General features: G+C 52.5%; 8 protein-coding genes across 8 annotated transcripts; 5 read left to right on the forward strand and 3 right to left on the reverse strand.

Annotated features, from left to right (window-relative positions):
* Positions 1-951: 951 nt before the first annotated feature.
* JN550_006432 (uncharacterized protein) lies at positions 952-2,013 on the forward strand (the record flags this gene model as incomplete). The annotated part of the gene is made up of 1 exon (XM_049318170.1): positions 952-2,013. The coding sequence occupies one exon, from the start codon at positions 952-954 to the stop codon at positions 2,011-2,013; it is 1,062 nt and encodes a 353-aa protein (XP_049171651.1).
* A 1,807-nt stretch (positions 2,014-3,820) lies between these two features.
* JN550_006433 (uncharacterized protein) lies at positions 3,821-4,511 on the reverse strand (the record flags this gene model as incomplete). Its single annotated transcript, XM_049318171.1, has 2 exons — positions 3,821-3,984; positions 4,043-4,511. 2 exons carry the CDS (start codon positions 4,509-4,511, stop codon positions 3,821-3,823), a joined length of 633 nt encoding a protein of 210 aa, XP_049171652.1.
* Positions 4,512-6,616: 2,105 nt separating this feature from the next.
* On the forward strand, positions 6,617-9,312 carry JN550_006434 (uncharacterized protein; the record flags this gene model as incomplete). The annotated part of the gene is made up of 4 exons (XM_049318172.1): positions 6,617-6,653; positions 6,718-6,777; positions 6,840-6,931; positions 6,985-9,312. The coding sequence occupies 4 exons, from the start codon at positions 6,617-6,619 to the stop codon at positions 9,310-9,312; spliced, it is 2,517 nt and encodes an 838-aa protein (XP_049171653.1).
* Positions 9,313-10,023: 711 nt separating this feature from the next.
* Positions 10,024-10,971, reverse strand: JN550_006435 (uncharacterized protein; the record flags this gene model as incomplete). Its single annotated transcript, XM_049318173.1, has 1 exon — positions 10,024-10,971. The coding sequence occupies one exon, from the start codon at positions 10,969-10,971 to the stop codon at positions 10,024-10,026; it is 948 nt and encodes a 315-aa protein (XP_049171654.1).
* A 1,409-nt stretch (positions 10,972-12,380) lies between these two features.
* Positions 12,381-15,041, forward strand: JN550_006436 (uncharacterized protein; the record flags this gene model as incomplete). Its single annotated transcript, XM_049318174.1, has 1 exon — positions 12,381-15,041. The coding sequence occupies one exon, from the start codon at positions 12,381-12,383 to the stop codon at positions 15,039-15,041; it is 2,661 nt and encodes an 886-aa protein (XP_049171655.1).
* Positions 15,042-16,639: 1,598 nt separating this feature from the next.
* Positions 16,640-17,194, reverse strand: JN550_006437 (uncharacterized protein; the record flags this gene model as incomplete). Its single annotated transcript, XM_049318176.1, has 1 exon — positions 16,640-17,194. The coding sequence occupies one exon, from the start codon at positions 17,192-17,194 to the stop codon at positions 16,640-16,642; it is 555 nt and encodes a 184-aa protein (XP_049171656.1).
* A 975-nt stretch (positions 17,195-18,169) lies between these two features.
* JN550_006438 (uncharacterized protein) lies at positions 18,170-19,156 on the forward strand (the record flags this gene model as incomplete). Its single annotated transcript, XM_049318177.1, has 2 exons — positions 18,170-18,320; positions 18,396-19,156. 2 exons carry the CDS (start codon positions 18,170-18,172, stop codon positions 19,154-19,156), a joined length of 912 nt encoding a protein of 303 aa, XP_049171657.1.
* A 3,855-nt stretch (positions 19,157-23,011) lies between these two features.
* JN550_006439 (uncharacterized protein) lies at positions 23,012-26,795 on the forward strand (the record flags this gene model as incomplete). The annotated part of the gene is made up of 5 exons (XM_049318178.1): positions 23,012-23,564; positions 23,689-23,735; positions 23,800-24,023; positions 24,083-26,101; positions 26,156-26,795. The coding sequence occupies 5 exons, from the start codon at positions 23,012-23,014 to the stop codon at positions 26,793-26,795; spliced, it is 3,483 nt and encodes a 1,160-aa protein (XP_049171658.1).
* Between the last annotated feature and the right edge of the window lie 854 nt (positions 26,796-27,649).

Here is a 27,649-nt window from a genome sequence, read left to right on the forward strand (position 1 = left end):
TGAATGCGACAATACTTTGATGATGTTTGGTCGGCATTGGCCACCTGATTAGGCCGTATCACTATCAGCTTTTCGGCTCAGCTCCTCTATCAGCGCCATCTGAACTGTACCTAGCATGTTCAGCACGGCTGCTATGACATGTTCGTCATATTTCTTGTCAGATTCTAACATAAAGTTGATGGAATGTTGGATTTTGTGCTTGTCAAGTATGTTGGTCCGCCAAGCCAGACGAGTTTCCGAATTGGTGGAGTCGTCAATTGCCAAGCTAACTTACCCCGACCAGGGACACACGCCGAAGCTGATCCATTTTCCAATCAGGTCGCACTACAGTTCCTCACCAGCTTAGTTGCAAGCTGGAGGAGCTTGTGTTTAACAGATGTGTTCGATTAATCGGCTACATGCCGAGACTTTCCATACAGCCACATATGTACCCCACACCCAGGTTCGGGACTTCGTATGCACGTTTGGTCACGCATTGAAACCTGGATCTTCCGGTCCGCCAAGCGTACCGGCGCTGTAGTCGATCTTGGCTGTAACACATGGCATCGAGGAACTAACTTAGATTCTTCCCCCTAAGTGCTTACCCCTCTACGGCGTTTCGAGGCCCGCATCTTGGCTAGCACCGCAACTCTGTTTCCGCAAATCAATGCTGCTCCAACGTGTGTTCGCCCGGATGCCAAGGTCTTATATAACAGGGTCGTTTAATGAAAGTGCTTACTACAAAATGTTTTCCGGAGCGATCCCTAATAATGTCCAATAGATCGTGGCCAAGCATTGCCTACTCTAGCGGAGTGCCTCAAGATGATGTTACTTTATATTCTAATTGAAGAGCCTGCGAATCGGGTATATAGTAGAGAAATACGCCAGTTGCATATCATCGCCATGGACCTCTCAAGATCGAGATAGCGAGCCTTCATTACCATTCGTCAACGTCTTGGGCAAACGATCACCATGTTGCGAATCTTCATCCTCTCAGTGCTTGCACTCATCCCCGTCGTACAGGCTCAATGTGGCTCGGGTACGCCAGACGCCAGGGTCACGGGCTCAGGTAGCACCTTCACAGCCACTCGAGGCTCCACCAACGTGTACACTGGGTCCGACTACCGTGCTGCGATTCAAGCTGCTCTCGACTCCATCAGCAGCGGCCAGCGTGTTTCCGTTATCGCATCGGGCTCCATTGGTGCCAACACCATCACCATCAGCAGTGGCAAGATCTTCGAGGGCTGCGGTACCATCAATGTTGGCAACAAGTCTGGACGCGGTGCCATCGAGTCCACCAACACCCAAAATGTTCAAATCCCTTACCTCACAATGACGGGCAACCCCTACTTCGGTCTCCGATTCTCTGGAACATCAGGTTTGAACCTGGGAACGATCACCATGAACCTCAGCGGTGGCTTGGGCATCCGCTTCGACCGTGACGCTGCAGCAAACTCCAACGTAAAGATGGGAACCATCACCGTGACTGGTGCCGGGAGCCACGCGGTCGAGACATGGAACATCAACGGTCTTGAGATTGGCTCCGTCATCGCGCGCAACGTTGGCGAGTCCGGTTTGCTACTCCAGAAAACCACCAATGCGAATGTCGGGCTCGTCGACGGTAACAACGTTGGCGCAGGCACTGGCTACGCCACCTTCCGTATGGCAAACAACAACGGCCAACTATCCAACGGCGCCTACACCACCAACGTTCGCGTTAACAAGGTCGTCTCCCGCGGAGGCGGCCGTGGTGTCTTCTGCGTCTCGCAGTCTGGAGGTGTTGAGATTACCACTGTCGACCTCGCAAATAATGGCAACAATGCTATCCTCATCGAAAATTGCTATGGCGTCAACATTCGTGGTGGTACTGTCAACGGGGGAGGAGAGGTTCGTATCTCAGCTCGCAGCGAGTTTCCCAACACCCGCGATATCTCGATCACCCTAAGGGTAGACGGTACTACCGTCCGTGAATCACCCTGTGGAGATAACACTACCTGGAACCTCTCAGGCAATGGCGGCAGAACTATCTGCTAAGCTTGACATCTCTTGAAGCAATAGGACTTCATGCAGAGGCCAAGCCAAGAGCCATGACCTTATGTTTATGGCTCTTCAAAATCAACTTCTTGTCTATATTTATATAATAGCCTGAGGGGCCGTAAACTTCAAACTTTGAATGTTGATAATAATCACTTGCTCTGTAATGCACATATCTTGTGCAGAATGTGTGACTGACGAGATGGTAACGGTCTTGTTGTCAGAATCGACGAGCAAAGTTTCTACGCATTCGCTCAAAAACAGGTACATTGACACCCAAACCGTTTGATTGGAATCATCGTGCCCTGCCAGGGTATTGGAGGGCCGAATGAGGAAGCATGCATTGGTTGGCCGGTTCCTTCGCTTATTCACTGATGCTCATATAGCTTCTGGATTCTGCCACGACGTCTGCGGTAGCTAGATCCTTTAGTATCAGCACAAAACTGCTAAAGTCTCATCAACAAAAAGCCTTACAAAGCAGGAAAGTTATTTGATGTATGCTTTGAATCTCGGTCGTCGTTACACGCTTTGATTACAAATCTACGACTCAACCGGATGTTGGGCTGCAATATTTTAGTCCGTGTTGAAGTCATCCAAATCAAATACGTCCGCGATCTCACATCTCCCCTTTCTCTGTAGTGGTATAATTCCTCGGTTTACAAACTTTTATATGCCTTTATGTCTGTTCAGGGGCAGAAACATTTCTGGTACGCAGTGTCACCGTTTTCTGCACCAGCGCTTCGTACGGTCAAGTAGCATCTCCTTTATGTACACAATCCAGATTTTATTGAGCGTCCGCTAAATGCCTCGAAACTCAAAAATTTAGAAAGTCCTTGTTGTCGCACGCACCAGTCGCAGGTCGTAACATTTAGAATCCAAAGGGATATTGTTTCAGAACGTGGACCCAAAACGTGAAGGAACCCTTGAATATATTTCAAGTGGTGTGAGCAAGCGTGATGATGAAATGACTGTGAACCCTAAAGGCGTTCGCTTGCAACTTATCAACACTATGCAAGTTTGGAAAGTAGCCGTTGCATGATCGTGGTAGAATAGGCCATCGAGTCTGTTCTAAGTCGCCTAGCTACTGCATTGCCCCAGGTGTCAACTCTAGACACTAGAGTCCAATATTCCTTCCACCGTCTGAGTTCGGCCGGGCTCGCTTGACGAAGAAAGTTGCACGATGCTAATACCATGGCGCTGAAAATCGAAGAGAATTCAAGCTGCGGGCATTCGATACTTCTCTGCCTTTACCTCTTGCTTCAGACTTCAGCGTCTTCTCATCAAATGGTTTCTTTCGCACCGCCATAACCATCGCCACAAGATTCTTCTCATCCTGTTGATATGCACTAGAATGTGCAAGCTCTAATATCAATTGGAAACCATCCCGAGCCACTAATACGCCCATAAAATCGTCCCAGCGCCTCTTCAGGCCTATATCTAATGGTTCTTCCACAATGAACGGACATAGGTTGGCACATGGAGTACTCGACGCGCCCAGCATGAGGACGATTTTCGTGATTTTATGTTGAATGCGTTCGCCCAACGATCTGATAGAACTATACTAAAACAGCAGTTGATCTTTATACTGTTACGGTAGAGGCAAAAAGGTGAAACCGAGTTTAAGAATAATAGATGAAAAGATCTTCTTGGAAGCGAATCCCTAAGACAGCTGGCCTGAATAACAATAGAACTCTCTGGTGCGACGTAAATGCATGACGTTGCGCACATCTGCCAGCCCCGGTTACCTCGAAATCTCTCAAGAGGCAGTCGGCACATCAGCAATGCAACTTTGCCGTTAACTAAATCATTATGCAATTTGACCCTGACCTCCAGGTGGGACAAAATTGATGGTAGGACAGTCATTCCTCCCAGGGCTGCTCTTTGAGTTCCTGCAGCACCAAACGCTGACCTTGTTGGCTTCGCAGAATGTCTCAAACTTGAACTCGCTTTTGTCAAACCTTGTCCCATCACCTGTGTATGTCAATAAATAGGTAAATACCCCATACTGTGTATAGCCACTACTACTTACCGTAGCAAACCAGGTCGGGAATGTCTTGGCCACCTGGGTAATAGTGAGCCACACAACATACATTCTCCGATTCACAGTCGAGTTTGACAATAGTTGGAGCCGAGGAAGGGCCGCTCGTCGTAGGGCTAGTAGGAGTCCTGCTGGAGGTAGATGTGCCACTGGTAAGGGTAGAGAAAGGCGACTGAGTGCTAGGCGTAGTTGTACTGGTAGTAAAAGTGGCAAGTGATGACCGAGCGCTCGATGTGGTGACACTACTGATGAAGCTAGGTGACTGAAGCAGGGTACTGGGCGCTGTTGACAATGTGTCGCTGCCCGCGGCTCTAGGAGTGGTGACAATGACGGTACTTGCACTACTAGAAGCGTTCGAGGCGACGCTTGTAGCTGCGGTAAGAGCCTGCGCAACTACCAATGCAGCACGAACACTGCAGAGCAGTGAAATAAGTTGTACCCTGAAACCTTGGAGAAGCATCGTGCGGGAAATTAAAGTTCAAAGAAGTGACTGTCAAGGGGTGTTTGACGAAGAAAGCTGTGGTGACTAGATTGAAGAGTGCCTGGACTGAAAATCACAGTTGGAGGCCCTCCAGGGTATCTCGGGGTTTATATAGTTGCGAACTAAAAGATCACAGCACTTTGTAAGTCCTGATACTGTGACTTCTATGCACAATGCTTCTGATTGCTGGCTCTGTCAAGCCCAATCTGCAGGCTGTCTTACTTCAGTTGGCCTGGATGGGGTCTAAATGTGAGCATTCCTCAACAGGGCACAGACCCGCGGCTCGATATCTAAGACATGCTTCGACACTTTCACAGCTGGGCGCATGAGCTGAACCTCCACATACCAATTATGGCGCCGAGCGTATGGAGCGGTATTTCTTTGAAGATGTACATCGTCGATGGGCGGTTGGTTTGGTTGGATATTTGGACTGCCACCGTGCTCCCCGTATGTCAAGTTGTGCTCTGGGCACGAAGTCATCTGGCAGTCTATAATTATATGTTTGTCGTATCCAGAGGTTAGATTCCACCCACGCGTTCGAGTAGGATTGTGCACTCATATCTGCCATTACGTAAATCCACCAGAGTATATCAGAGCCAAAACTCTACAACACTCGACAATTGATTGTGGCTTGCAACCGGATGAGACATATCAATGACTTGCGATCTGAGATTGGATGTCAAAAAGCCCTCGATTATGCCAAGGCCCTGCAGAGTGATACGAAAAGGAAAAATATTAGTAAAGACGCCAGCATCTGCTGTAAGTTGCTGAGTTCAACACCGTAAGACGTATTGACCGCAGCTTTGCTCTCGAGGTCCTCTGCGGATCGGCACATTCTCCCGTGTCCTTCCTATCCGTTTTAGATATTCTAAGTGTTTGCCGGCACATGGGTGCCAGTGCCCGCCCAACGATGCGGATAATCATGCCACTACAGTCATCTGCACGTTGCATATGCAAAACAAGATAGTAATGATTGCGATATTATCAATTAGTCTTATTATGAAAATAGATATAATAATAGATGAATAAACGAGAAATAATCACGGATAAAGCTGCAGTACAATTGATATTATAGGGAACAGAGAGAGAACAAGAATTCCTACATGCTCAAAATCGACACGCGCCACCGTGTTATGGGGAAAGCTCAAGGCTGCCTACAGGCGCGTGAGCCATCGAATCTGTTCAGTTAATCATCATGTGAACCAAGTCCAGTATCAACTGAAAGATAGTGGTACCATAACGCGGCATTGAGAAACCGCTAGACCATGCGGTTGATGGCCTTGGAAAATTCAGCAATGACGGGGGTTCAATGCAACATCTGCAAGGGAAGTATAATATCCATGTCAATTCAAAAATTGTGATTGGCTTTGGGGTTTGTCTTGATGGTATGCATCAGTCCATGACCGGTGAAGCCCGTCCTTGACCGCTTGCCTTGCAGGCACCTAGGATCTTCCGGTATCCTTCTCATGCGTACTCACCCGAGTTCGGCATGTCTTGCAGGACAACAGGTGTAGGCTGATCTGGCATACCGTGGGACGTCACCTCAACGACTTTTCTTGAATTTAGGAGTTGAAGTAAACCAGTCGCATGGTATGAACACGACAGGAAGGTGTTAGTTTGTGTCGGCTACGAGTAACAATGAGGCTGGGAGACCCAATGTTGAAAAAGGTTGACCTGACCGTAGGTACCGAATTGGATGAAATGAAACCAGCAGCACCATGCACAGCTTCAGTTGGATAGCCACTTCGGCTGCCAGTCCGTAAAAGGTGCACCTGATACAATGAATCCATTCTCGCAAGAATATCCAATCGAATGCCCCCTTTGACGGGTAATCAATGGATACCTACTGAAGGTGAATGGTGTACTAGCTTACCTGCCCCCTGCCTGGCACCTTTAATTCAGGCAGGCTACTCTGTACAGGGATGGGAACGCACCCAGTGGTCCCATTAGCGCCCACGTGAACTGGTGCCTGTAGCGCGTTTGGACGCCCGAGACCAGGGCCACGGCTGCCCCACTGAAGCTCGACTCTCTGGACTTCACCATCACCACCGCGCGCCGTGCCGACGCCGCCGACGCCTGCAGCCATGTGGCTCCTCGAACACGAGGGCGCTGCCTTCAGAGGTGTGTTGCTGTCGCTTGCGTTGCATTCTGTGAGAACATGCCGCTAATAAACAGCTCAATCCAGGCAAGCGGCTTTGGTTGCGCCCGGGCAAGCGCTACCTGTTTGGACGGACGGTCGCTGAACGTGGGTTATGCCCGACACTTCCTGAGACCTACCGCCGTGGTACAACTGCTAACCCGGAGCAGCTGGCATGCTGGCAATCAGCGGCGAAAAAGCCAGCTCCGTATCCCGCAAGCACATAACCATTTCCGTTGACGATGTCCGCGAAGGCGACTCGGTGCGTTTCTCCGTCCTACGCCGCGTGGTGCGCGCACTGACGAAATCCTGTAGCAAAAGCTATCGAGTCGGTCCAAAGTCACTGTCGAAGATCTTGGCTCCAAGATAGGCACCACTGTGAATGGCCACAAGATCAAAAAGGAACAATATGTCATCACACAGGACAAGAACGAGCTCAGGATGGGCAGCATGTCCGGCTTTCAGATTACCTGGATGCCCGTGGTCCTGAGCTTCTCGTTCACGCGAAAGGAGCTCGACGCTGGCGCCTACACCAAGCTTCGACAGAACCTCGAGCACTTGGACCTCAAATTCCTCTCGGGCTACGACATGAAAGCCACCACTCATGTCGTGTCCAAGAAACGCAATACGTCCAAGGGGCTTCAGGCTCTAGTTAATGGCGCATTTATTGTCGATGACAAGTTCGTCGATCGTCTCATCACAGCAACCACAACCGAGGTGCTCGAAGGCGGCGTTGATCGAAGCCCCTTGGAGGCCGACTTCGACGGCAACTGGCCCAATGCCATGGACTATTTGCCAGACCCCGGCAACGAACCTGTGACAAGGCCTGCTGAGTCATTCGCACCCAATCCTTCTCGGGCTGAAGTTTTTGACGGCTATACCTTTATCTTCTACGACCAGAAACAACACGAGACCTTGGTGGATCCCATCACCAACGGCAAGGGCAAGGCCCTGTACAAGGAAGTGATCCCGGGTGAGACTGAAATTGACGACTTCATTCGCTTTGTGAAATCCGTAGCGGGCGAAAAGGGACTGGGCGAATTCGAGGATGGCAGCGAGGGGAAAGGCGTTGTTGTCGTCAGATGTTTGCCAACAGGCAGTGCTCAAGCCTGGTACGAGCAGTTCTACACCGACGTCTCACTTCGACTAGATCATCGTCTTATAGACCAGAAAGATTTTCTCGATGCCATATTGAGCTGCGATGCCAGTAGTCTACGGAGACCGCTGGAGATCGACGATGCACGCGCCACTCAAAATCATCCCCAAAACTCTTCTGCATCAGAACCTATGAATGTTGATAATGAGAATGAGAATGAGCAGCCGCAATCCGCTACAGGGTCAAGGGCTAGTGCGCCGCGGCGACCGACTCGTGCTCCGATTAGAAAACGGTTCAAGGGGTTTGTCGCTGATAGCGACTCAGACGACGGCGACACCGCCATGGTCGATAACGGTCTAGTAGCTGTCCCGTCACAAGTCTCAGTTGGACCTGTGGCAGAATCCTCTCAGGAAGGCCTCTTTGTGTCTCAAGATGGAGGCCACGAAGAGCCCGATGCGTTGGTTCAGACAGCGCGAGGGTCGCAGCGTAAACGCCCCGCCTCTAGGATCTCGCAGGCTTTGGACATTGAGGAAGACTTTGCGCCTACGGCAGCTCAGCTGAAACGTCGCCGCATAGAAACAGGCCAAGATCCGATTCCTAGGCAGCCTACGCCTTCTCCGCCACCGGACCCCGAAGCGGAAAAGGAGACTCAGGCATCAAAGGGCAAGAAGCCGCAGAGCAAGACGGGGAGAGTCAAGAAGGAAATCATCGACTCTAATGTCATCGAACTGGCACGCAAGAGACGTGAGGAGGAGGAAGCGCGCGCGCGTGCAGAACGCGAAGACCTCGAAGCCGGGATCGAAGATCTGGACCTGGCCGAGATCCGCCGACTGCAACTGGAAGAACCAATGGAGCTACGGAAGGCACCGCCGCCTCGGACCCGTGAAGAGGACGTTGCGACCGGCCGGTGGGACCCAGCTTGGAATGGACGCAAGAACTTCAAGAAATTCCAGCAGCGTGGCGCAGCGGGTGCCGCCCGGCCTCCGCAGAGAATCATAGTAGCCCTTGAGGAGGTCAAGGCCAAGGGGTACGGCATGGGCGACGACTACTGGCTCGAGGACGAGAGTGGTCGGAAAGGAAAGAAGAAAAGCCAGCGCGACAGTCAGAACACATCAATTCAATCTACCGCCGCCACCAGGGAGAGTCAGGCGACCCAGAGCCGCAGGTCTGCGGCTGCATCCGCACCCCGCCAGGAGCCCCGCGATGGCGAAGACGACATTGAAGATGAAGGAACTGGGCTGAATGGTAGCTCACATGTTACCAAAATTGATACGGTGCAGGATGACGATGACGACCAAGACGTTGTCTTCTCCGGCACACGGAAACGCAGCACGAGGGCAGCGTCCACCCAGCAAGAATCCTCACCGTCACAACGCACGACACAGAGGTCGGAGTCGTCGAGGCATAGTATCAAGAGGTCAGCCGGCGCACCGCCGCCGAGGCAGCAACCGGCCAAGCGGCCCAGGAGAGCCAACATCCCCGCCAGTGACGACGAGGACGAGGACGAAAGTGAGGACGAGCTGAGATTCCGGTTCAAGCGGCGTTAAGGTAGCATCTGATCTGCCGGAAACATGGCGCTGGGATGTGAAGTGCCGCAGTTATTGATGGGATGGTTGGCTTGGCCCAAGGGTACATCTGACAGACCTGGACTGTTCCTGCTTCGCTTTTTTTTTTTCAAAGCTACACACAAGCGTAGACGCCTAGTCCGGGATGGTGTAATGCACGAATGAATGACAGAATACCATGCACGACTTGTTCGTTGAGTTATTCATTATTGGTGAGGGTATCTCTCTATCTGGTCTAGTTTAAGTACTGATAGATGTGTCTACATGGCACGCACGATATCTAAGCAACCGTTGTGAGCAGCCCTCAAGTTAGCTCCTCCTATATAGCAAGGAAGTAAGAAATTTGGCAGGCATCTGAAAACTCTAGCGGTAATTATACCTCACTGCTGGCTTTGTCCATGCAGATCAAGCCTTGTGCAAATCATACCGCGCTTGCCAGCTCTATGCTGCCACCAGAGCCGAGCGCCATTGATTCTCGGACAAATCGGCGGGGAAATGAGATGAGTGAGCTCCGGTGGGTTGCCAATCTGTGAGGCCGGGCTTGGCGCCTCGTTGATAGTCTTCGGCGCCGTAGTCCCGGCATAATGCATCAGAAGGCCACGATGCTGCAGCCGCCGCGCCGGAGGGCCCGGCAATCTGGTGGCCTGAATCTCAACCGGCCAGGAATCTCGACTATTCCCGTAGACTGGGGTCTCAGTCCATCTCATCCATGGCGCCGTTACCGGTCTCCTCGCCCTCCTCGACCAGCATGCCGATCAGGCTGCTGGCGAGCATGCCCTCGTAGTTGACCCAGGGGTGGATCTCGCCGAACAGCTTGGTGCCGTCGCGGCCGGCGCAGCGCAGCAGCTCGGGCTCGCCGCCCGGGTGGAAGGGCAGGTAGGGGGAGATGTTGTAGACGCGGCCGCCGAGGGCGGTCCAGGCGTCCTTGCCGCGGCGGCCCGTCTGGCGCTTGAGCATGGACGGCGTCACCTTGAGGTAGGGGGCGCCGGGCCCCAGGTTGCGCAGGTCCGAGGCCGGCCCGTTGGCCAACCGGGCCCAGTCGAGCGGCGAGTGGCCGGGCTCCAGCACCACCTTGCGTGACGGCTTGCTGGGCCGCGCGCTGTGCGTCGGCGGCGGCGCCAGCGTCGACGTGCCCGGCTGCCGCGCCGACGAGGCCAGGCTGTTGGGGAGCCCGCGCGCCGGCGCCGGCGACAGGTGTGACGGGGCCCGGTTGCTGCTGCTGCTGCTGTTATTGATGCTGTTGAGGGTCGGCGGGCGCGGCGGCGGCGGCATCAGCGTCGAGGGCGTCGCGATCGGGGCCGTGGACAGACTGGGCGGTGCCAGAGCCGGAGACGCGTCTGTCACGCGTGCTTGGGCGGCCGCGGATGCCGGGGGCGAGGCAGAGAGCGACAGGGACGGGACGGCGCCCGAGGTCGAGGCCGACTTGGCCTTGGGTGTAGTTTGTGGTGACGCTGCCGTGGTGTCTTCGGGCGGGCTGATGGTGGGCGGCGGAGGCGGGGGCATGGCGGCGCCATCAGATCGTGCTCTCGAAGTCTGGGCTGGCTCTTGGGCCCCGGGCCTGCTGCTCTCGCTGCTCGCCTCTGTGGTCGGAGGCTGAGCAACCTTGGGATGGCCGCGCCATAGGGCCATGAGGGTCTCCATGAGGGGCGGCGGTCGGAATATCAGCCAGACTACAGATGCGAGGAGGACAGAGAGAGCCAATAGCGCCATCCGTGGCGATGGGGACTCCTATCGGGCAGCTGGCAGCATGGAGAGTTGAGTCGAGTTGAGTCGAGTTGAGCTAGATGTGTCTGTACCGAGTTGCAGTTGTGGCCGGCGGGACGTCGTCGCCAGATTGTTAGACCCCACACTGGCCGGGCCTTGGTGTTCAGCAGCGCACCGCTGCGGCGGGCGTAACTACAGGGCGTGGGCGTACCTAGGTACCTACCCACTGAGCACATGGTGGGGTTGGTGTTCTAATTTTGTCTGGGCGGTCATGTCTAGTGCAGGCCGGCAGGCTCCGCAAAGGCAGCGAGGAGCAACGTGCGGTCAGTGAGCAGGTAACCCCGTAAGGCCCAATGTCATGGATGGACTCGTATCTAATAAGTTAATTACACGAGAGCTGGACAGTCGGACCGGCCTGGTCGTCTGTACTCTCAGCTCCGCATCCTCGGGTGATGGACACTTGGTTCGTGCTACTACCCACCGGGAACATTGAGCTTGCTTCCATGGTCGGATGGAAGGGGGCATGGGGGTTGTTGAATTTCAGACGAAGAAAGTCGCAGCAGCTCTGCCCCTTGGGCGACCCGGACGCGACCCGGACGCCAGAAACAGGGCTATATTGACGGGTGCTAAGTTTATTCCCAGGTCAGGGTTGCCATGCCCACGCGGGCCAGGTATGCACGGTATGACGCGACGTGGTGGGCGGCAGAAGCGTGAATCTGCGGGGAAGAGGGCAGAGCGGTGGACGCATGAATAAACAATCTCAGAATCAATCCGAGTGGCTCGAGGTGTTTACTCTGAGAAACAATGTCTCCGGGTTCCGTGAAATGGTCTTGGGCTGCATGAAACATATTTTTTATTTTTATTTCTCTTCTGCTTCTTCTGTCTCTCAACCGAGTCCCGACCTGGTTTTGCGTGCCCACCGAGAAAAGAGCCATTCTGCGTCCTGAAATCTCCTGGTACCAGGCCAATGCCCCCGGGCATCCACTGATGATTTGCAGGGCCCGCGGGCTGGAGGAACGGGAAAATCAGGGTCTGCCAGTGCCGCCGCCCACCGCAATAAGATGCGGATGCGCAGCCAGGCCGCTAACAAGTCAACACTGGTAGGATTGGAGAGAGCCAGCTGCTACAGAGTTCCGTTCCAGGTCTCGTCGTGCCTGTAGCTCTAGCTGTAGCTGTAGTTGCCTTGCACCCTTAAAGACGGGCGGCCAGCCACCTGCACCCACACCACACCACACCGGTACCACACCACACCACAACCCGCGAAACCCCGTGACAACGGGCGGCTGTCACCGTCACGGTTCTGGGGGGGCTAGGTACTGCTACCACCTACCCCAACTCCAACAAACATGCGCGCCCTCAACACCGCAACCACGTCCAAAGCCATCGCCAAGTTCAACCCAAACACAAAATTGTCGCAACGCAACCAGCAGCAACAGGCCTCTTCCCAGCCCGAACACCAGCACCAGCGCCCATCCGACGCTGCCGCACTCGCCCACGCCCGCGCCCACGCCCATGGGCCCCTCTACGCATTGAACGGCAAATCGACCTTGACCACGCCTGCGCCTGCGCCCGCGGCCAGGCCCCGCCCGTCATCTCGTCAATCCGCCCTCTCCTCCTTTTCCTCGTCCTCGCGGCAGTCCTCGGCCACTCACAGCAATAATAACAACAACCGCAACGCCAAGGCGGCAGTAAAGCGATTGCCTTCGTCCGACGCCCTCGCCCGCCAGACATCCAGGCCGACCATTATTACCACCGAGGCCACGCCCGCTGCCACCACCACCACCACCACCAGACCGCCAAGCCGCATCAATTCCAAACAACCCACGGCAACCTCGAGGTCGCCCTCTGCCGCCAGCACCACCACGGCCACCGCCAGGTCCCCCCGTGCATCGTCGTCCTCGCTGCAGACGGCGAGATCCCCCCTTGACTCCCGCGATCAAAATGCCAGCCTGACGCCAGCGTCCGCCTCGTCAATGTCGAAAAACGTCCGAGTCACGATGCCCTACGACAGCAGGTCGCCCAACCCCAATGGCGCCCGACCCCAGCTGCCCACCCTCAGCGCCGGCGCCGCCCGGGGTATGAGCAGAACTCCCATCACCCCCAAGATCGCCGCCAAACCCACCCAGGTCCCGACTCTGGCCGCCAACACGCACACACCGCTCCCCAGGCGCACGCAGCGGCCAACCACAGCAAACTCGGCCGCCAGTGCCCCATCCAGAGGTGCCACAACCCCCCACCCAGAAGACGAGCTCCCATCCTTTCTCAGCAATATTACGCCGCGTTCTGGCACCAGGCAGAGCCGTGTTGACAGCAGAGAAGGCACGCCCAACGGCACCCCGAACCCGGACCGCCACGATGCTTGGGACAGGGAGTCGAGGCCTTCCCTCGGCCATTCGAGTGTCTCCCCTGCGCCCAACGACATCGATCCACCCCGGAGACCGGCCGTAACCTTCAGCTCCATACCGTCCGACTTGACTCGGCAGCCGAGGCAGGATGAAATCGACTCCAAGTTCTTCCATGCCAGCGATGCCCGGCCCAGCCAGCATCATCCCCACCCTCCCCCCAAGCCAACATTGGCCAAGGCTCCCAGCTTCTTCTACGCCAGCGGTGGCCCCCTCGAGAACAGAGCAAATGGACAAGCTCCGCCCACGTCAGCACCGACATCGCACAACTCGTCCCAGGATAATGTGTCAAGCAAGTTCATCTACGCAAACGGCACCCCGGATCTGCGCCCTAGCCCGCCTATAGCTCCTTCTCGCCCGGCTTCGATCGTGTCCACCTCCTCAAAAGCGCCCACAAACCGGCCAGTAACCGGCGCCCATCCGAATGGGTACGGAGCCGCCCAGAGACCATTATCGCCCGTGAAACTCGTCCAGCAACATCAGTCTGGTCAGCCGAGGAGCATCAACGTGCCCCCATTAGCTGCCAATCGGCCTCAGGCTACTGCAACGCCGCAGCTTGGCCCACCTGTCGGGCTGCGTCGTACCAGCACCGGAACGTCCCTGAGTGCTCACTCCAGGAATGGAAGCTTGACCACAAGTGAAGCTGAGCTGTACAAGGCGGGTCTGGTACCGTCGGGTCCTTCATCGCCACTAGCATCTCCGCTGCAGCCTCCTTTTACTTTGGCGTCCATCATTCAGGCTGCTGAGGACTTTGCGGATGATGAGAGCGTTGCTTCGCCCGACGAGTCGCACTCCGAGGTCCAGAGCCCGACCAAGTCAACAAACTCCCTAGATCCTGTGAGCGAGCTGGTGGCCAATGCCCGACGGGAACGTAAAGTCCAGGATCTCCAAATCACGAATGCATCGCTGGAGGCCATCAACCGGACTTTGGAGCGTCAGCTTCGGAAACAGACAGCAGAGCTCCGACGATACAGGAGGCTATCGCGCTCCGGACGGCTGTCCATGGCCTCGGCCGCATCGAGTCGGCTGGTGTCGAATCCTCTCTCTGCCGCAGAAGGCACTGAAGGCCTGGCCCTGTCAGATCTCGACGAGGAAGATTCAGAGGAAGAGGACCTTGAGGATGACTCGTTCACCGACACCGACTCGGCCTCAGAGTCTCTGAGCCCCAGTCTGATGGCGGAACGCGATGCAAAGTACAGGAAGAAGGATGAGAAGCGTCTTCAGTTGGACCTGTCGAAGCACCAGGAGCTGCTCATCGACTCTCAGAAAATCAACCAGAGCATCAAACGTTGTCTAGACTGGACGGAAGAACTGATCAAGGATGGGAAGAAGGCGTTGGAATACAGTGTGCGTGTCAGTGACGTTGATATACCAGGGCCGAGAGTTCTGAACCCGGTCGACGAGGAGGAAGAGCGTACGCAGAACAGCATCAACTTCGATCCAGACGCTACAATCAATGACACATCGACATTGGGTGAAGAGCAAGACGACGAGCAAGAGAACGAAGGAGAGAGGGCAGTACCTCTAGAACCGAAGTTGGCGGGCTGGAAACCTGATCCACCTATACTGGATACGGATATAAGGCTACCGTCCGATGGAGGTTGATACACAGCAGTTGCGACCTCGTGTGTGCAACCACTTCACCACTCACAATACCTTTTCCTTTTTGTTCAACTCAGCATACTGCATTGGGACGGCGTTTCAATCCCGCTCCAGCCAGTACTGGCTAGGGGCGAGGATCACTTCATCGATCAAGTCTTCTTTGTGTTTTCACTGTACAAGTACCTTCTATATACCCCAGAGCACTCAGTATTGGAAAGGAAACGGTTCATTTACTCTCGGTTCGGCAAGCGGGAAAAGCTGCCCAAATCTCCACACACTACCAGGAACTTGGCATGTATTCTTTTCCTTTTTTTTTGACTTTTTTGCATGTTATCGATACCCCCTGTCTTCGCATGCCTGCGAGGCATATACTTCAGAGAAAAAGACGGCGGTACACCGTTGACCAAGGACATGTTTAGAGTTGTCGGGGTCTGAATCAAACCAACGAGGCGAGATCCGGGGACTGTGGTATATAGCTCTATTCAAGATAGATAGACGCAGGGGATCGATCGTGTACATTATCAGTAGTGATAATACGATAATCCAGGGTTGAATGAAGCAGGATAAGTCCATATGTTTGCAGAAAGTGAACTCACGTGAAAGGCTTACTGAATGTGTCAAGTTTGTCTCTTAAACATGCAGTCATGCTATGTTTACCAAGTTATAGTGTTGTATTGCTTAGCCTCACAAGGCTCAAACTAAGATTGGTAAAACACTCTTCAAAGGTATGTTTGGAACGGACTCTAGTTACTAATGGTGGGCTAGGTCTTCAATTTTCATCAAGAAAAATGTGTTAGAAATATCTACATTTTCCCCTTGCCCACCTAAGGCGCCAGATCAGGCTGTACCTGATGATAAGATTATTGGAAGCGTGTTGGCATCCAAGAATCGAACTTGTGTCTGGCTCAATTGCGAGGTCGTTGGGTAGGCAATTGAACTGCCTACCATAGCACTGCCATAGCTTTCTTCCTCGACCAAAGACCTGCTGGCCGACGAATCAAACTCGCAAGTATGTCCACTGGCCTGTTGATCCGAGGACTCAAGCATGATGTTAAGCCCTGCCGAAACTCCTCTATGAGTTTGCCTGAACTGGACCCAGCGCTGGTTCATGGATCTCGTATGTGGCTCTTCCACCAGAAGAATGCAGCGAGCACGGCAATGGCAACCGTACCCACGGGGTCGCTGAAGAAGTCGAGCCGAGAGTGGGCGGAAGTCTGGCTTGGTGGCCGCTCAGGGGTCAAATCCTGTGACTCTGGGGGCATCGTGAGTACAAGAACTTCGGCGCATCAAAGTGGACGAGAGAGAGGTAGGAAGCAACCGCGATCCCCGTTCCGTTTGAAATAGGTTTGCTCGGCCCCTCAATGACAGTGAGTCACGTCTACAAAGATTACGCAAGTCAGTTTTGACATGTGTTTCACAGACGGTTTCAATGTTACCAGAGAGAGTAATTATGTGCTGCATTGAATTCATTCATACTCGTTATCGACTGATATCTAGTAACACCCAAACGCCATGCCGATGCGCCGCTTGCAAAATGCTCTGACCCCGCAGATCTTGTGACCAAGGAGCATACTATCACTGTCATTTCCACCAGCTGCTTTCTATCCATAATAAGTCCTGCTGCTGCGGCGCTCCCGTCTCGCATCGCGCGCGTCCCGTGCGTGGTACGTGGGCTGCGGCGCCCGGGGACTACGCCCACGCTCGGTGTACACTGGCCTCGTAGTCGTCACGTTGCGCACCTCTACGCTGCGGCGTGGACTGCGATCATAGTGCGAGTGCCTGGACCGCGACCGGTGGCCGTGGTGGTGATGGTGGCCGTGCCGGTGGCCGCCTCTGGTCTCCTGAGTGTATAGGTAGGCCGGCTCGGAGGTCTTCGGCGGCTTCTCGTCGTGCGACCCGAATGTGCTGCCCCAGAGGCCCGGGCTCCCCAGGTTCGTGCACGACCGGAGGAGCCACAGGATCAGCAGAAAGCCGGCGATGGAGCCGATGACGATGCCGGCAATGGCGCCGCCGCTAAGGACCGTGCCGCCGGAGGTGGTCTCGGTCGTGGCAACGATGGTGGTCGTCGAGGCCTGGCGCGGGAGGATCTTGGTGGCAAGATCGGAAATCGATCTTGTGGGGAGGATAGTGTTCGCTAGCCGTTGTACGGGCGCCATTGTGTTGGTAACTTTTAGCTCTACGAGGAGCGGAGACTGGATTTGAAGTTTTTGGCGATTATAGCAGAAGTGTATATTTGCAGTATACCACGATATAGACCCAAAAGGAGTGTGAGAAACTCAATCCCCCGCGCGCAGAACTTGACAGCTATATGGATGGACTAAAGACGCACACAAAGCAGCCGCATCATGACGACATGTCGACTGGTTGCACGCTCGAATGCGACGAGGTTGGGGGTGAAGCACTATAGCAAGTCCTTCCCAGAAGCGCCGGCGACGACAGACGAAAACGGCAATGGTCTTGCGCTATCGCGACGTTGGGGCAGCCCCTGTCCCTGTCTAAACGGGCTCTAGCCAGATGCTAATCTCGCCAAGCCTTCCCCCCTCGCCCTCCCAATTGGTGGTTAGCAGACATGGCCATCAGGATGATGTCAGGTCCCCCAAAATCCCCCATCATCGTTAGATCGCGATTGAGGGGACCAAGACAGAAATATCGCATCCGAGAGGCTGGGAAGGGTTCGGCGCTATCTGCGCGAAACCAGGAACTGCATTATGGATTTCTCTCGGATACCGATAAGTGTCCACGAGTGGAGTGACACGGGTGTTATCGAATGGCGCACAGGCCGCAGCAGCTAACGTGGACAGCTGAATCGTCGGTTGCACCCTGGGGGTTTACTTGTGACTTGCCCTGGTATGGGAAAGGTCGAAATCCCATGCGGCGACCCTTGCATCTCCCTCCACGAATTGGTAGAAGCCCCAATGGGCTTCGGCTTTCCATGAATTGTCCGTGTCTTCTCCGAATCTAGGACTTGGGATCAAAACAGAGCACTGTGCTGAACATAAACGTTACTATGGCCGACCCACGCTAACCCAGAACTTGACACCTTGGCACTCACTCCTTTTTCGATTATACCACCATTATATACTGTGACATTAAGAATTGGTTACCAAGGCCTCGGCTGCGATTGAAAACATATGGCACATTCATACTTGGAATACCTGCGACTCAAGGCGATCGTCTCGGCTCTGCGGTATTTCGATGGAGAGAAGCCGGCTGAGCCCAGGCCCGATGACTCATTCACATTCAAGTCCAGCGATGGCCAGCGTGAGTTGAAAGTCAATGTTTGTAGGTCTTCTCTTCAGTCTTGCCGCAGCTCAGAATAGGGCGCAACTTCACATCCACGCGGCTGACCGCTTCGAGACAACTCCAAGGTCGGTACTGGACCGAAGCCTGTCGTCCTCAACTGGAATGGGGGTGCCTTTGTCTTTGCAGCCCACGGATCTGACGATGTCTTCTGCCGGCGCGTTGCCGACCAGACGGGGTATACGGTGCTCGATGCCAGCTACGCGTTAGCACCTGAGTACCCGTTCCCATCGGCAGTGGAAGATGCGGAAGAGCTCGTCTTGCAGGTGATCAAACGGCCGACCGAGTACGACTCTCGGAATATCGTCCTCTCGGGATTCAGTTCGGGTGGTAATCTCGCCCTTGCGGCGGCGTCAAATCTGAAAAGACAGTCCAAGATTTCGAGCGATGTCATTCGCGCTGTCGCAGTGCTCTACCCGTCTACTAACATGACGATTCCTCCTGCCGAGAAGAGGACCTTGGATGGGTCTCTTCCGCCTGTGCCGCCAGTTCTTGGAATCATCATGAACGCCTTCAGGTCTTCCTACCTCCCGCCTGGTGTAGACCCGGCTGATCCCCGAGCTTCAGTCCTGACGGCGGACCCGAATACCTTTCCCGACCGCGTGTTGATCATCACTGCGGAGAAGGACAGACTTGCTCCTGAGGCCGAAGAGCTTGCGGAAAAGTTGCAGAAGGCTGGGAAAAACGTGCTCTTGAAGCGGTTCGACGGCGTCGCGCACGGCTGGGACAAGACGAAGGACGAGGAGTCTAATGATGCGCGAGTTAGAGATGAGGCCTACAGTCTCGTCGTCAAGTTCCTGTCCGGTCTGGAGTCGTGAAATGAAAGTAGAATGCAATACAGTGGACTGGTTTAAAAGGAGCATAAAATGTAACTACTAATTACTCTGCAAGATATAGCCCACTCCATAATCTATGAGTCGAAGATCGATCACGATCCTTTCAGCTCATACTCAGAGGTACGTATCTGAAGAGGCTGAGTTCATTTGGACTTAAATGTTTTTGCATGTGTCTGTAGCCAGCTAAGCAAAAATGAAGCCATAGCATGCATAGTTGCAGGATTGCAAGAGGATCACATCAGAAAGATGTCAACGTTTCACAAAACACAAGAGTCGTGCGATTACGTACTGATTTGGCATTGTGAATCTGCATACGTGACGATGAAATTTAAAGTCTGGCAACCTATGTCATACTTCGGAGCCAAATGGACTCGTTTGATGATTGGTTATGGCTACGGCAGTGTTTTGGGTCAACCTGATAACTTGGCCATAGTCCAAACTCACACAAGGCAAGGCTCCTTCATGGCAATATGGAATGCCCGACTTCGCTACAAGTGATGACGAATGCATACTGTCAGCGCGGAAATGCCGCAAGGAATGCTGCAGATGGCTGTGCCCATCGTTCGGCGGCGGCCGGGTCGTACTACAATAATGTCGTATTCCAGATTTAGCACATACAAGCTGGCGGGTTTGGGCCAATCAAAGCGACAAAATTGTTCGTATATCACTGTCGGCTGATTGCCCCCCGACTGAAATTCAAATATGAAAGCTCACGCGCTTGGCCTCGCTATTCAGCTATACCCGGATTTGTGGGCAACGTTGCTGGTGGCGTGCACAGTCGAAAGGTTTTCGCATATTGCGAGCAGTATATATTGGCCATGGTCATTTCTCGACTTCTGACCAGATCCGCATTCTCAAAGACAACCACCAATCTCCTCCTTAAAACCACAAGACCGTGTCAAACAACTGTCACGATATTATCACCATGAGGGCCTCATCCATCCTCACGCTCCTTCCAGCTGTCTTTGCAGCCCCGCATACCTTTGTTGCACGGCAAGATGCACCGACGACTATTGTCACATCAATCACTTCGGCCACAAGCACGACGACCCCTTGCCCTACCCCGGTGGTTCCACCTCAATGCGTGGGCAAGCTAAATGTGCACATGGTCTGCATGTTGCAGAAGCTGTGGTGTCAGTATGAGGATTCCATCCGCCACACGCCGTTGTACAGCCCGACGGAGGACCCTTGCCCCGCTTGCATGCCGTCGATTCCATAAAGCGGTCTCGTTGTATGGAGGCATCGTATATGGCACGCTTTCTTCGTGGTAATTTCTATTTATACCTGTTCAAAATCGGATAATCGAAATCCGGGTCAAGGATTGGTGTCAGAGACCACTACTACGATATGGCACTGCAAACTTTAGAAAATTGTTGATACGGTCATGTGAGACGGAAGGTCCAAAACGTAATTTTGAATATAATATAAAGGCTACACATTAACTTAATAAAATAGACTAAACTTGATGGGTGTAGTTTCTTCTTGAATACATTCGTTAATGATGATCATGATTGCTACAAAATAAACTAGATTTCTCGTGTTGTGGATCATGAGTCCGAATTATCGTCAGACTAATGCTATGCAAACGAATTGGGCCGTAGCCAAGCACTAGCACCGAAGAGAGAGTTCCAAAGACATTGCAGAATACTATACATCGAAGACCCGATCATGAGTATGACTATAGTTAGTTATCTTGAATTGTATTTAGAAGACCACAGTTTATAATTTTCTCATGGACAAGTGTCTAGTATAAAAAGGGTTCTAAGCCGAGTGAATGGGTGAAGCGGGTAGTATCTTTGTTACTACTTAGAGGTATACTGATGTTTAGTCTCTCCTACTTTCAGAACTACAGACGTTTTCTTGTACGTTTTGCAAACGGTCATCTGTGACTCGACCACTTATATATCAAGAATACTCATGGAGACGAGGACTAGATTCTGGAAAACGAACCACTATGGGCCACTAAGGGCTTCCCGAATTAGGAGCTGCTTGATCACTTATTCTTAACCAGAGAAATTTACACTGTGGTATTACTGAAGCTGTAGTTGAATTGATAGTACTTCCAGCCATAAATTCGCGCCCCACTGGAAGAGCTTCGGATGACTTTAAACCGCGATCCCGTCCAGCTATCTGTCTCAGGTAGCAGTCAAGACGATAAGTGTAACTGTTAACTCACGCAGCCGTGGTTCCAATTCTGGGCGTCTAAGATTTCTCTAAACATACCCTAATGTGGTTTTGTATGACATAGAGACTGACAACTCAAACGCAATCATCACGCAGCTCGCATTGTAGTTACCGCGAGACATGTATCGTCTTGGCCATTTCTGCACTGCTTTCTTACGTGGGGGTTGATGTAATGCTGCTCTTCCGTAAAGTCACACAGTCTTATTTTTGGATATTTATAGAGCCAAGGAGACGGGTGAATCCTTCAGTCCAAAGTAGCAACCCAGGGGTTGCCCACAGGATTGCGTGAAACCCTCAGGTGCAGGTTGTCCACGTATCAACACTTTGCCCCACCTCGAGGCGTAATACGCCATGCATGCACTCGATCCTGGCGCCAAGGGCAGATGTTCAGGTGAAATATGGAGGAAAACTTACCAAATCAAGTAATTTCCCTTTATTGCCATCTGATTCATACAGAAAAATAGCGGTCGCATGCCATACAAATGCAGAGAGCAGCTGCGAATGACTATATAAGAAAATGTACCAGCTATAACCGGCCGGCTCACGTAACTTGAAAATTTCGGCGCTAGGCAACTGAAAGAGGGAAGCAGCGCTGTGTTTTTACTGCAACCCCCGTCCTAGTAAACGAATAAGACGTCATCTTTGGTCGTTGATATCCTATCGGGAGAAGCAAAGCAAAGCAAGAGGAAAATACGGAATGCTTTCAAGATATGGAAAGAGGTTTGATTCGTCAATGTCAAAGTGCCATGCAGGTTTAAGTACTAGGCCTGGTGATCTGCTAGAGATAGAGAGAAAGCGGACAAAGTTGACTTTTTTAATGCTTGCACACGAATTTTTGCCAAAGCCATCTGCGGATGCGTCACACTCTCGTTCACGCTGTGAGGAACATATTCGATGGCTGTGGCATGCTTATGTTTCACGGTGGCGCATGCACAAATCCATCGCTCATCTGAAAATAATCTTGGACATGATTATTGGCCTTAGCGTTCATGAATCGGAACCGAGTGATCCCGCCGTATCATACTGCTGCCCAATGAAGCAATTGGCTCGTCTAATAATGGCTGCCTTTGGCGGCTAGGTCTAGTCGCAAAAACCGCTGCACCTCCCAACAGCCTCAAGAGGCATGGGTTGCCAGAAAATCTCGGGACCGCTTTACCAAACCCATGGTGGGTGCTGCAGGTGAAGTTCAAACCATACCTGAGCCAAGATCCGAATTGCGCTGTCAGCTGTTTGAACCCATTCCATTTTAAGACAGCCTTGTCATCTGCACGGAACCGAAGTGGAGCCAACGGTATAGCCCGCACTGAAGGATCCAAATGCAACATCAAGGGCTCTCGTTTCGGTTAGCTATGTTTGGCTTCGGAAAGATATGTCTTGCTACTCAGCCTATCAAAGTGGATAGCATGCAGCCAAAGTAAGAGCCTACGCAATGAATTTGCAACTGCAAGGAATGGCGGCGCTTGGGGGCTTTTGATAGCCAGCAAATCTGCACAAAAATGCACATAGACACATGTTTGAACCAAAGTCCTAACATGTAGTACCGAGTAAGGACCCGATACAGGTCAGTGGATATAAATTATGGGGCGTCGGCTTTCGGTCGCAGGAGACAAGTCCCCCAAACTCATGAGTTACCACTCACGCAAGCAATCTGCCATGGCCCCATTCTCCCCAATATTGGCGCAGGCCATTCAGGTGATAACCAAGTCGCTTTCCCCCGTTCCTAAATACTCGGTGACTCCTGGGAATGACGAAACCTTCAAGGAGACAGGTCTGCTGAAAGACCTTCAAGAATTAGACTCTGAGGACTATAAAACTCTCAACGACTTGGTCCAAGTGTCTGTGAGTGGAGAAGAAGATGACAGTGAACTCTTTCTTGAAAGACTCGTGACGCTACTGGCTAAATTACCTCCTCATTCTCGTGTGGGAAAGCAACTCACAGATGGGTTTGTAAACAACTTGTGGGATGCCCTAGAGCACCCGCCACCTCGCACACTCGATAGGGATTACCGATATCGCCAAGCTGATGGATCCTTCAACAACCCACAAGTTCCCCTGATGGGCGCTGCCAACACCCCTTATACCAGAACCGTGTCTTCAGTGATATTTCAGAGTCCTGATTTGCCCGACCCAGGGCTTGTCTTCGACAGCCTCATGGCTAGAGGTGACGGATCTTCTTTCAAAGAGCACCCAAATAAGATCTCCAGCAGTGAGTTGTAATCGAGAATCATTCTTTCCCCTTTAAAACAGACATTAGCTTGCAAGTTCTGGAATTCAAAAATTACATGCTCTATTGATGTACTCAGTCATATATAGCTAATTTGGTATGACAGTGCTGTTCTATCTCGCTGCGATAATCACGCATGACTGCTTCCAGACTGTACGATTTGAGCCTGACTTATGAATGTTCCAAATCTTCTTGCTAACTGGGCTCAATGATACAGGATGTGAAGGATCATAATGTTAATTCCACATCATCTTATCTCGACCTTTCCCCACTCTACGGACGAAACGAAGACGAACAGAACGAGATGCGAACGTATGAAGACGGACTTCTGAAACCGGACTGTTTCTCCTCGAAACGTGCCTTTTCACTACCTCCGGGGATAGGAGTGTTCCTTATCATGTTCAATCGTTTCCATAATTACGTTGTATCTCAGCTTGCGCAGTATGTCTCAATGATTCCCACTTGCCATATAAAGCAGATCGTTACTAATCGGCTCACAGCATTAACGAGGGGGGCCGATTCACGAAGCCTAAATCCGATCAAAACTATAAGGCATGGAGAGATTATGATAATAATCTGTTCCAGACAGGCCGGCTAATCACTTGTGGGTTGTATGTCAACATCGTCCTGAAGGACTATGTCCGAACGATTCTAAACTTGAATCGGTCTGGCTCCACTTGGGATCTTGACCCCCGTACACACGAGAAGAAGACTGCCATGAACGGGAGGCCTGCACCACAAGCCACTGGTAATCAAGTGTCGGTCGAGTTCAATCTCATCTACCGATGGCATAGCGCCATATCAAGGCGTGATGAGGAGTGGACAACGATATCTTTACGCAAGGCACTAGATGGCGCTGATCCTGCAAAATCAACTGTTCCCGATATGTTATCTGCTCTCCGCCGTCTCGAGGACCAGATTTCGGACCAGCCAGAGAACCGAGACTTCGCAGGTCTTAAACGCGATGACGATGGGACATACTCTGACGACGAACTGGTAGAGATACTAACATCCTCCATCGAAGATGTCGCAGGGGCCTTTGGCGCCAACCAGGTCCCAAATGCGTTGAGAGTCGTGGAAATACTAGGCGTTGCTCAGGCTAGATCTTGGCATGTTGCAACACTCAATGAGTTCCGGCAACACTTCGGATTGAAAAGGCACGCAACGTTTGAGGACATTAACCCCGACCCCGTCGTCGCAAGTAAGCTCATGGCGCTCTACGATTCTCCTGACTCTGTTGAGCTCTACCCAGGCATTGTGGCAGAAAAGTCGAAGCCTCCGATGTCCGGCTCTGGACTTTGCGTCAACTACACCACCTCTCAAGCCATTCTATCAGATGCCGTCTGCTTAGTGAGAGGTGATCGCTTCTACACCGTTGACTATACCCCCAGAAACCTGACCAATTGGGGTTACAATGAGGCGAATTTCGATATTGACGTGAATCAAGGGCACGTAATGCACAAGCTTATCTTCCGAGCCTTCCCCAACCACTTTGCTTACAACAGTATATACGCACATTTCCCGTTCGTGGTCCCCAAGGAGAATAAGGTGGTTCATGAAAAGCTCAATACTGCTGAGAAATACTCGTGGGCACGGCCTCAACGCAAGTTGGATCCAGTAGTAATCAAATCGCACAAAGCCGTCAGCACTGTGCTGCGCAACAATCAGGACTTCTACGTGCCTTGGGGTGAGGCCATATCTTACCTCGTCAGCCCACCGGGGAAAATATTCGCAAAGGACTTCTGCCTCGCCGGCGATGGCCAGGCTAACCGGCAAAGTCGCGTTCATGTTGATCAGTGTCTTTATCAACCGAAGCAATGGGAGGACGAAATCAAACATTTTTTCAAAGTTACAGTAGCCAATCTGTTGAAGAAAGCAGCTCAGACACTCCCGCCGAGTCCAGCAGATCCGGGCATCAGCACCCAAGAAGTTGATATCGTCCGTGACGTTATTATTCCCCTGAACACACGCTTTGTAGCAGAATTCTTTGCGTTGCCTATCAAAACCACCGAAACGTCTCCACACGGTATTTACACCGAGACAGAACTATATGGCCTGTTGACAGCTATGTTTACTGCCGTATTCTTTGACAGCGACCCTGCTTATTCGTTCAAGCTCAGGACCCTAGCTAGGGAGCTTGCTCTAGGGTTGGAGAATCTGGTTCGACTTGAAGAAGAAGTTGATATTCGGGTGGGTTGGCTGAGCGGTGTCGCCGCAAAACTCGGGCTTGGGGCTAGTTATACAAGCCCGAGTGCCAAGAAGAATGGTGAAGAGGAGTGGCCAAGTCTGCCAAGCTATGGAAAGCAATTGCTTTCCCGCATGATGGAGAAAGGAAAGTCGATTGAGGAGTGCGTGGCCGGTACGGTGATGCCCATAAGCGCTGCGGGGACTACCATCATGTCCGGTCTGCTTTCACAATGTTTGGACTACTACCTTGGAAGCGGAAGCGAGCACCTTCCAGACCTTTACAAGCTTTCTCACGATGATTCTGAAGAGGCAGATGAAAAGTTACTCCGTTAGTAAGTTCCCACAACGGGCCATGTCTCACTGGAATCAAGCTCATCATTTTACAGCATGCTCGAGGGCATACGCCTCCGTGGAACTGTCGTTGTAGCCCGTCAAGTACACAGCCTGGCCAGCACGCAAAGCATCAGAGATGATGTGCCTTGCCTTGCCAACCCTTCTGATCCGACTGGCCCAGCTCCAGTGCCGAATCCCAACCGTGCGTCCTCACTCCGCACCTACAAGATAGTCCCAACGCAGCGTGCAATCATCGACCTAGTAACAGCGTCCCACGATGCACTCGCATTCCCGTCACCGGAGACTGTGTCTCTGGATCGTCCGTTGTCATCTTACCTCCCCTGGGGGGCTGGATCACACAAGTGTCTGGGTGATGGGATCACCCGCGTTGCGCTGGCAGCGGCTTTCAAGGTCATTGTAGGCCTTCCTGGGTTACGTAGAACACCTGGTCCGCGAGGCGAGTCCCGAAGTGTTGAGTTCAAGGAATGGAGGGGTCAAGCTGGGCGAAAAGCGGTAGAAGGGGGTGGAGAGGAATGGTCCGGCCTTAGAGTCTACCTTGCACCCGACCAAAGCAGATTCTCGCCCGTGCCAACAGGAATGAGGGTCAGGTGGAGTGGAGTTGCCGGTTCGAATGTCGGGCTCGGCAGCAAGGGCCAGGTCCACGAGGCGGGCTGGGTTGATCTGAGTAACTAAAAGCCAGGGTCTCGTAGTTAGTCCAGAGACACCCCTTTCCCTTCCAGTCATGATGATCCTGCCTATATTAAATATTTACAGAGGATGATACTTGTCACGTCTACGTTGAAGTTCATGTCAGATGCAATTTTGCTTTAGTGTGATCCACCTTTAGCGTTGCTGAGTGGAGATCAGCATGGAGTATCAACAAAATTTAGTTCCATTTTTGAACCTGAGCTTGTGGTGGATTGAGCTGAGCTACTACTTAGCAGACATGAGCTGTGGTTGAAGTTCCCTGAGCTCGAGCCTTCAGAAGTCTGATATGCCTAAGGCAATCCCAAGCGTTGCGGGACTGGGACAATATCATGATTATTCATCGCTCTAAGTCTTAGTTGGTTCCCTGCTTTTTCTCACGCACTTTGCATAAACGGGATAAGCCAGCTTGGTGTTAAGTTACAGTCTCATCAATCCCTCCTGTGGTCGAGTCTTCTTCAGGAGTGAGATGCTCTCGTATTCTTGGCACAGCCTTGCGAAAAAGTATTCCAATTGGAGATTGGCGAACCGCTGGCCAAGGCAGATCCGCGGCCCGTGATTGAAGGGCACATACTGCCTGATTTCCAGGCTTCCATGTTTCTGTTAAAAGTTTGCCAATTGCAGTCCCAAGATTTTCGGGCTCACGATACGGTACGTACCCCATCTCTCCGGTAACCACTGACTGGCGTCCTCGGCACTGAGGTCTTCACGATTCTGTAATGACAGCAAGCTATATGCTAAGCACAAAAGTCAGCACGGATGTCGCAAGAGGCATCAGTCAAGGGAAAGAGACTTGCTGATTTGGGTGCCTTTCAAAACAGCGACAGGGGATCGGCCATCTG

Source organism: Neoarthrinium moseri, assembly GCF_022829205.1.
Source record: "Neoarthrinium moseri strain CBS 164.80 chromosome Unknown scaffold22_Wmoseri_CBS_16480, whole genome shotgun sequence".
In the NCBI taxonomy this organism is placed as follows: Eukaryota; Fungi; Ascomycota; class Sordariomycetes; order Amphisphaeriales; family Apiosporaceae; genus Neoarthrinium; species Neoarthrinium moseri.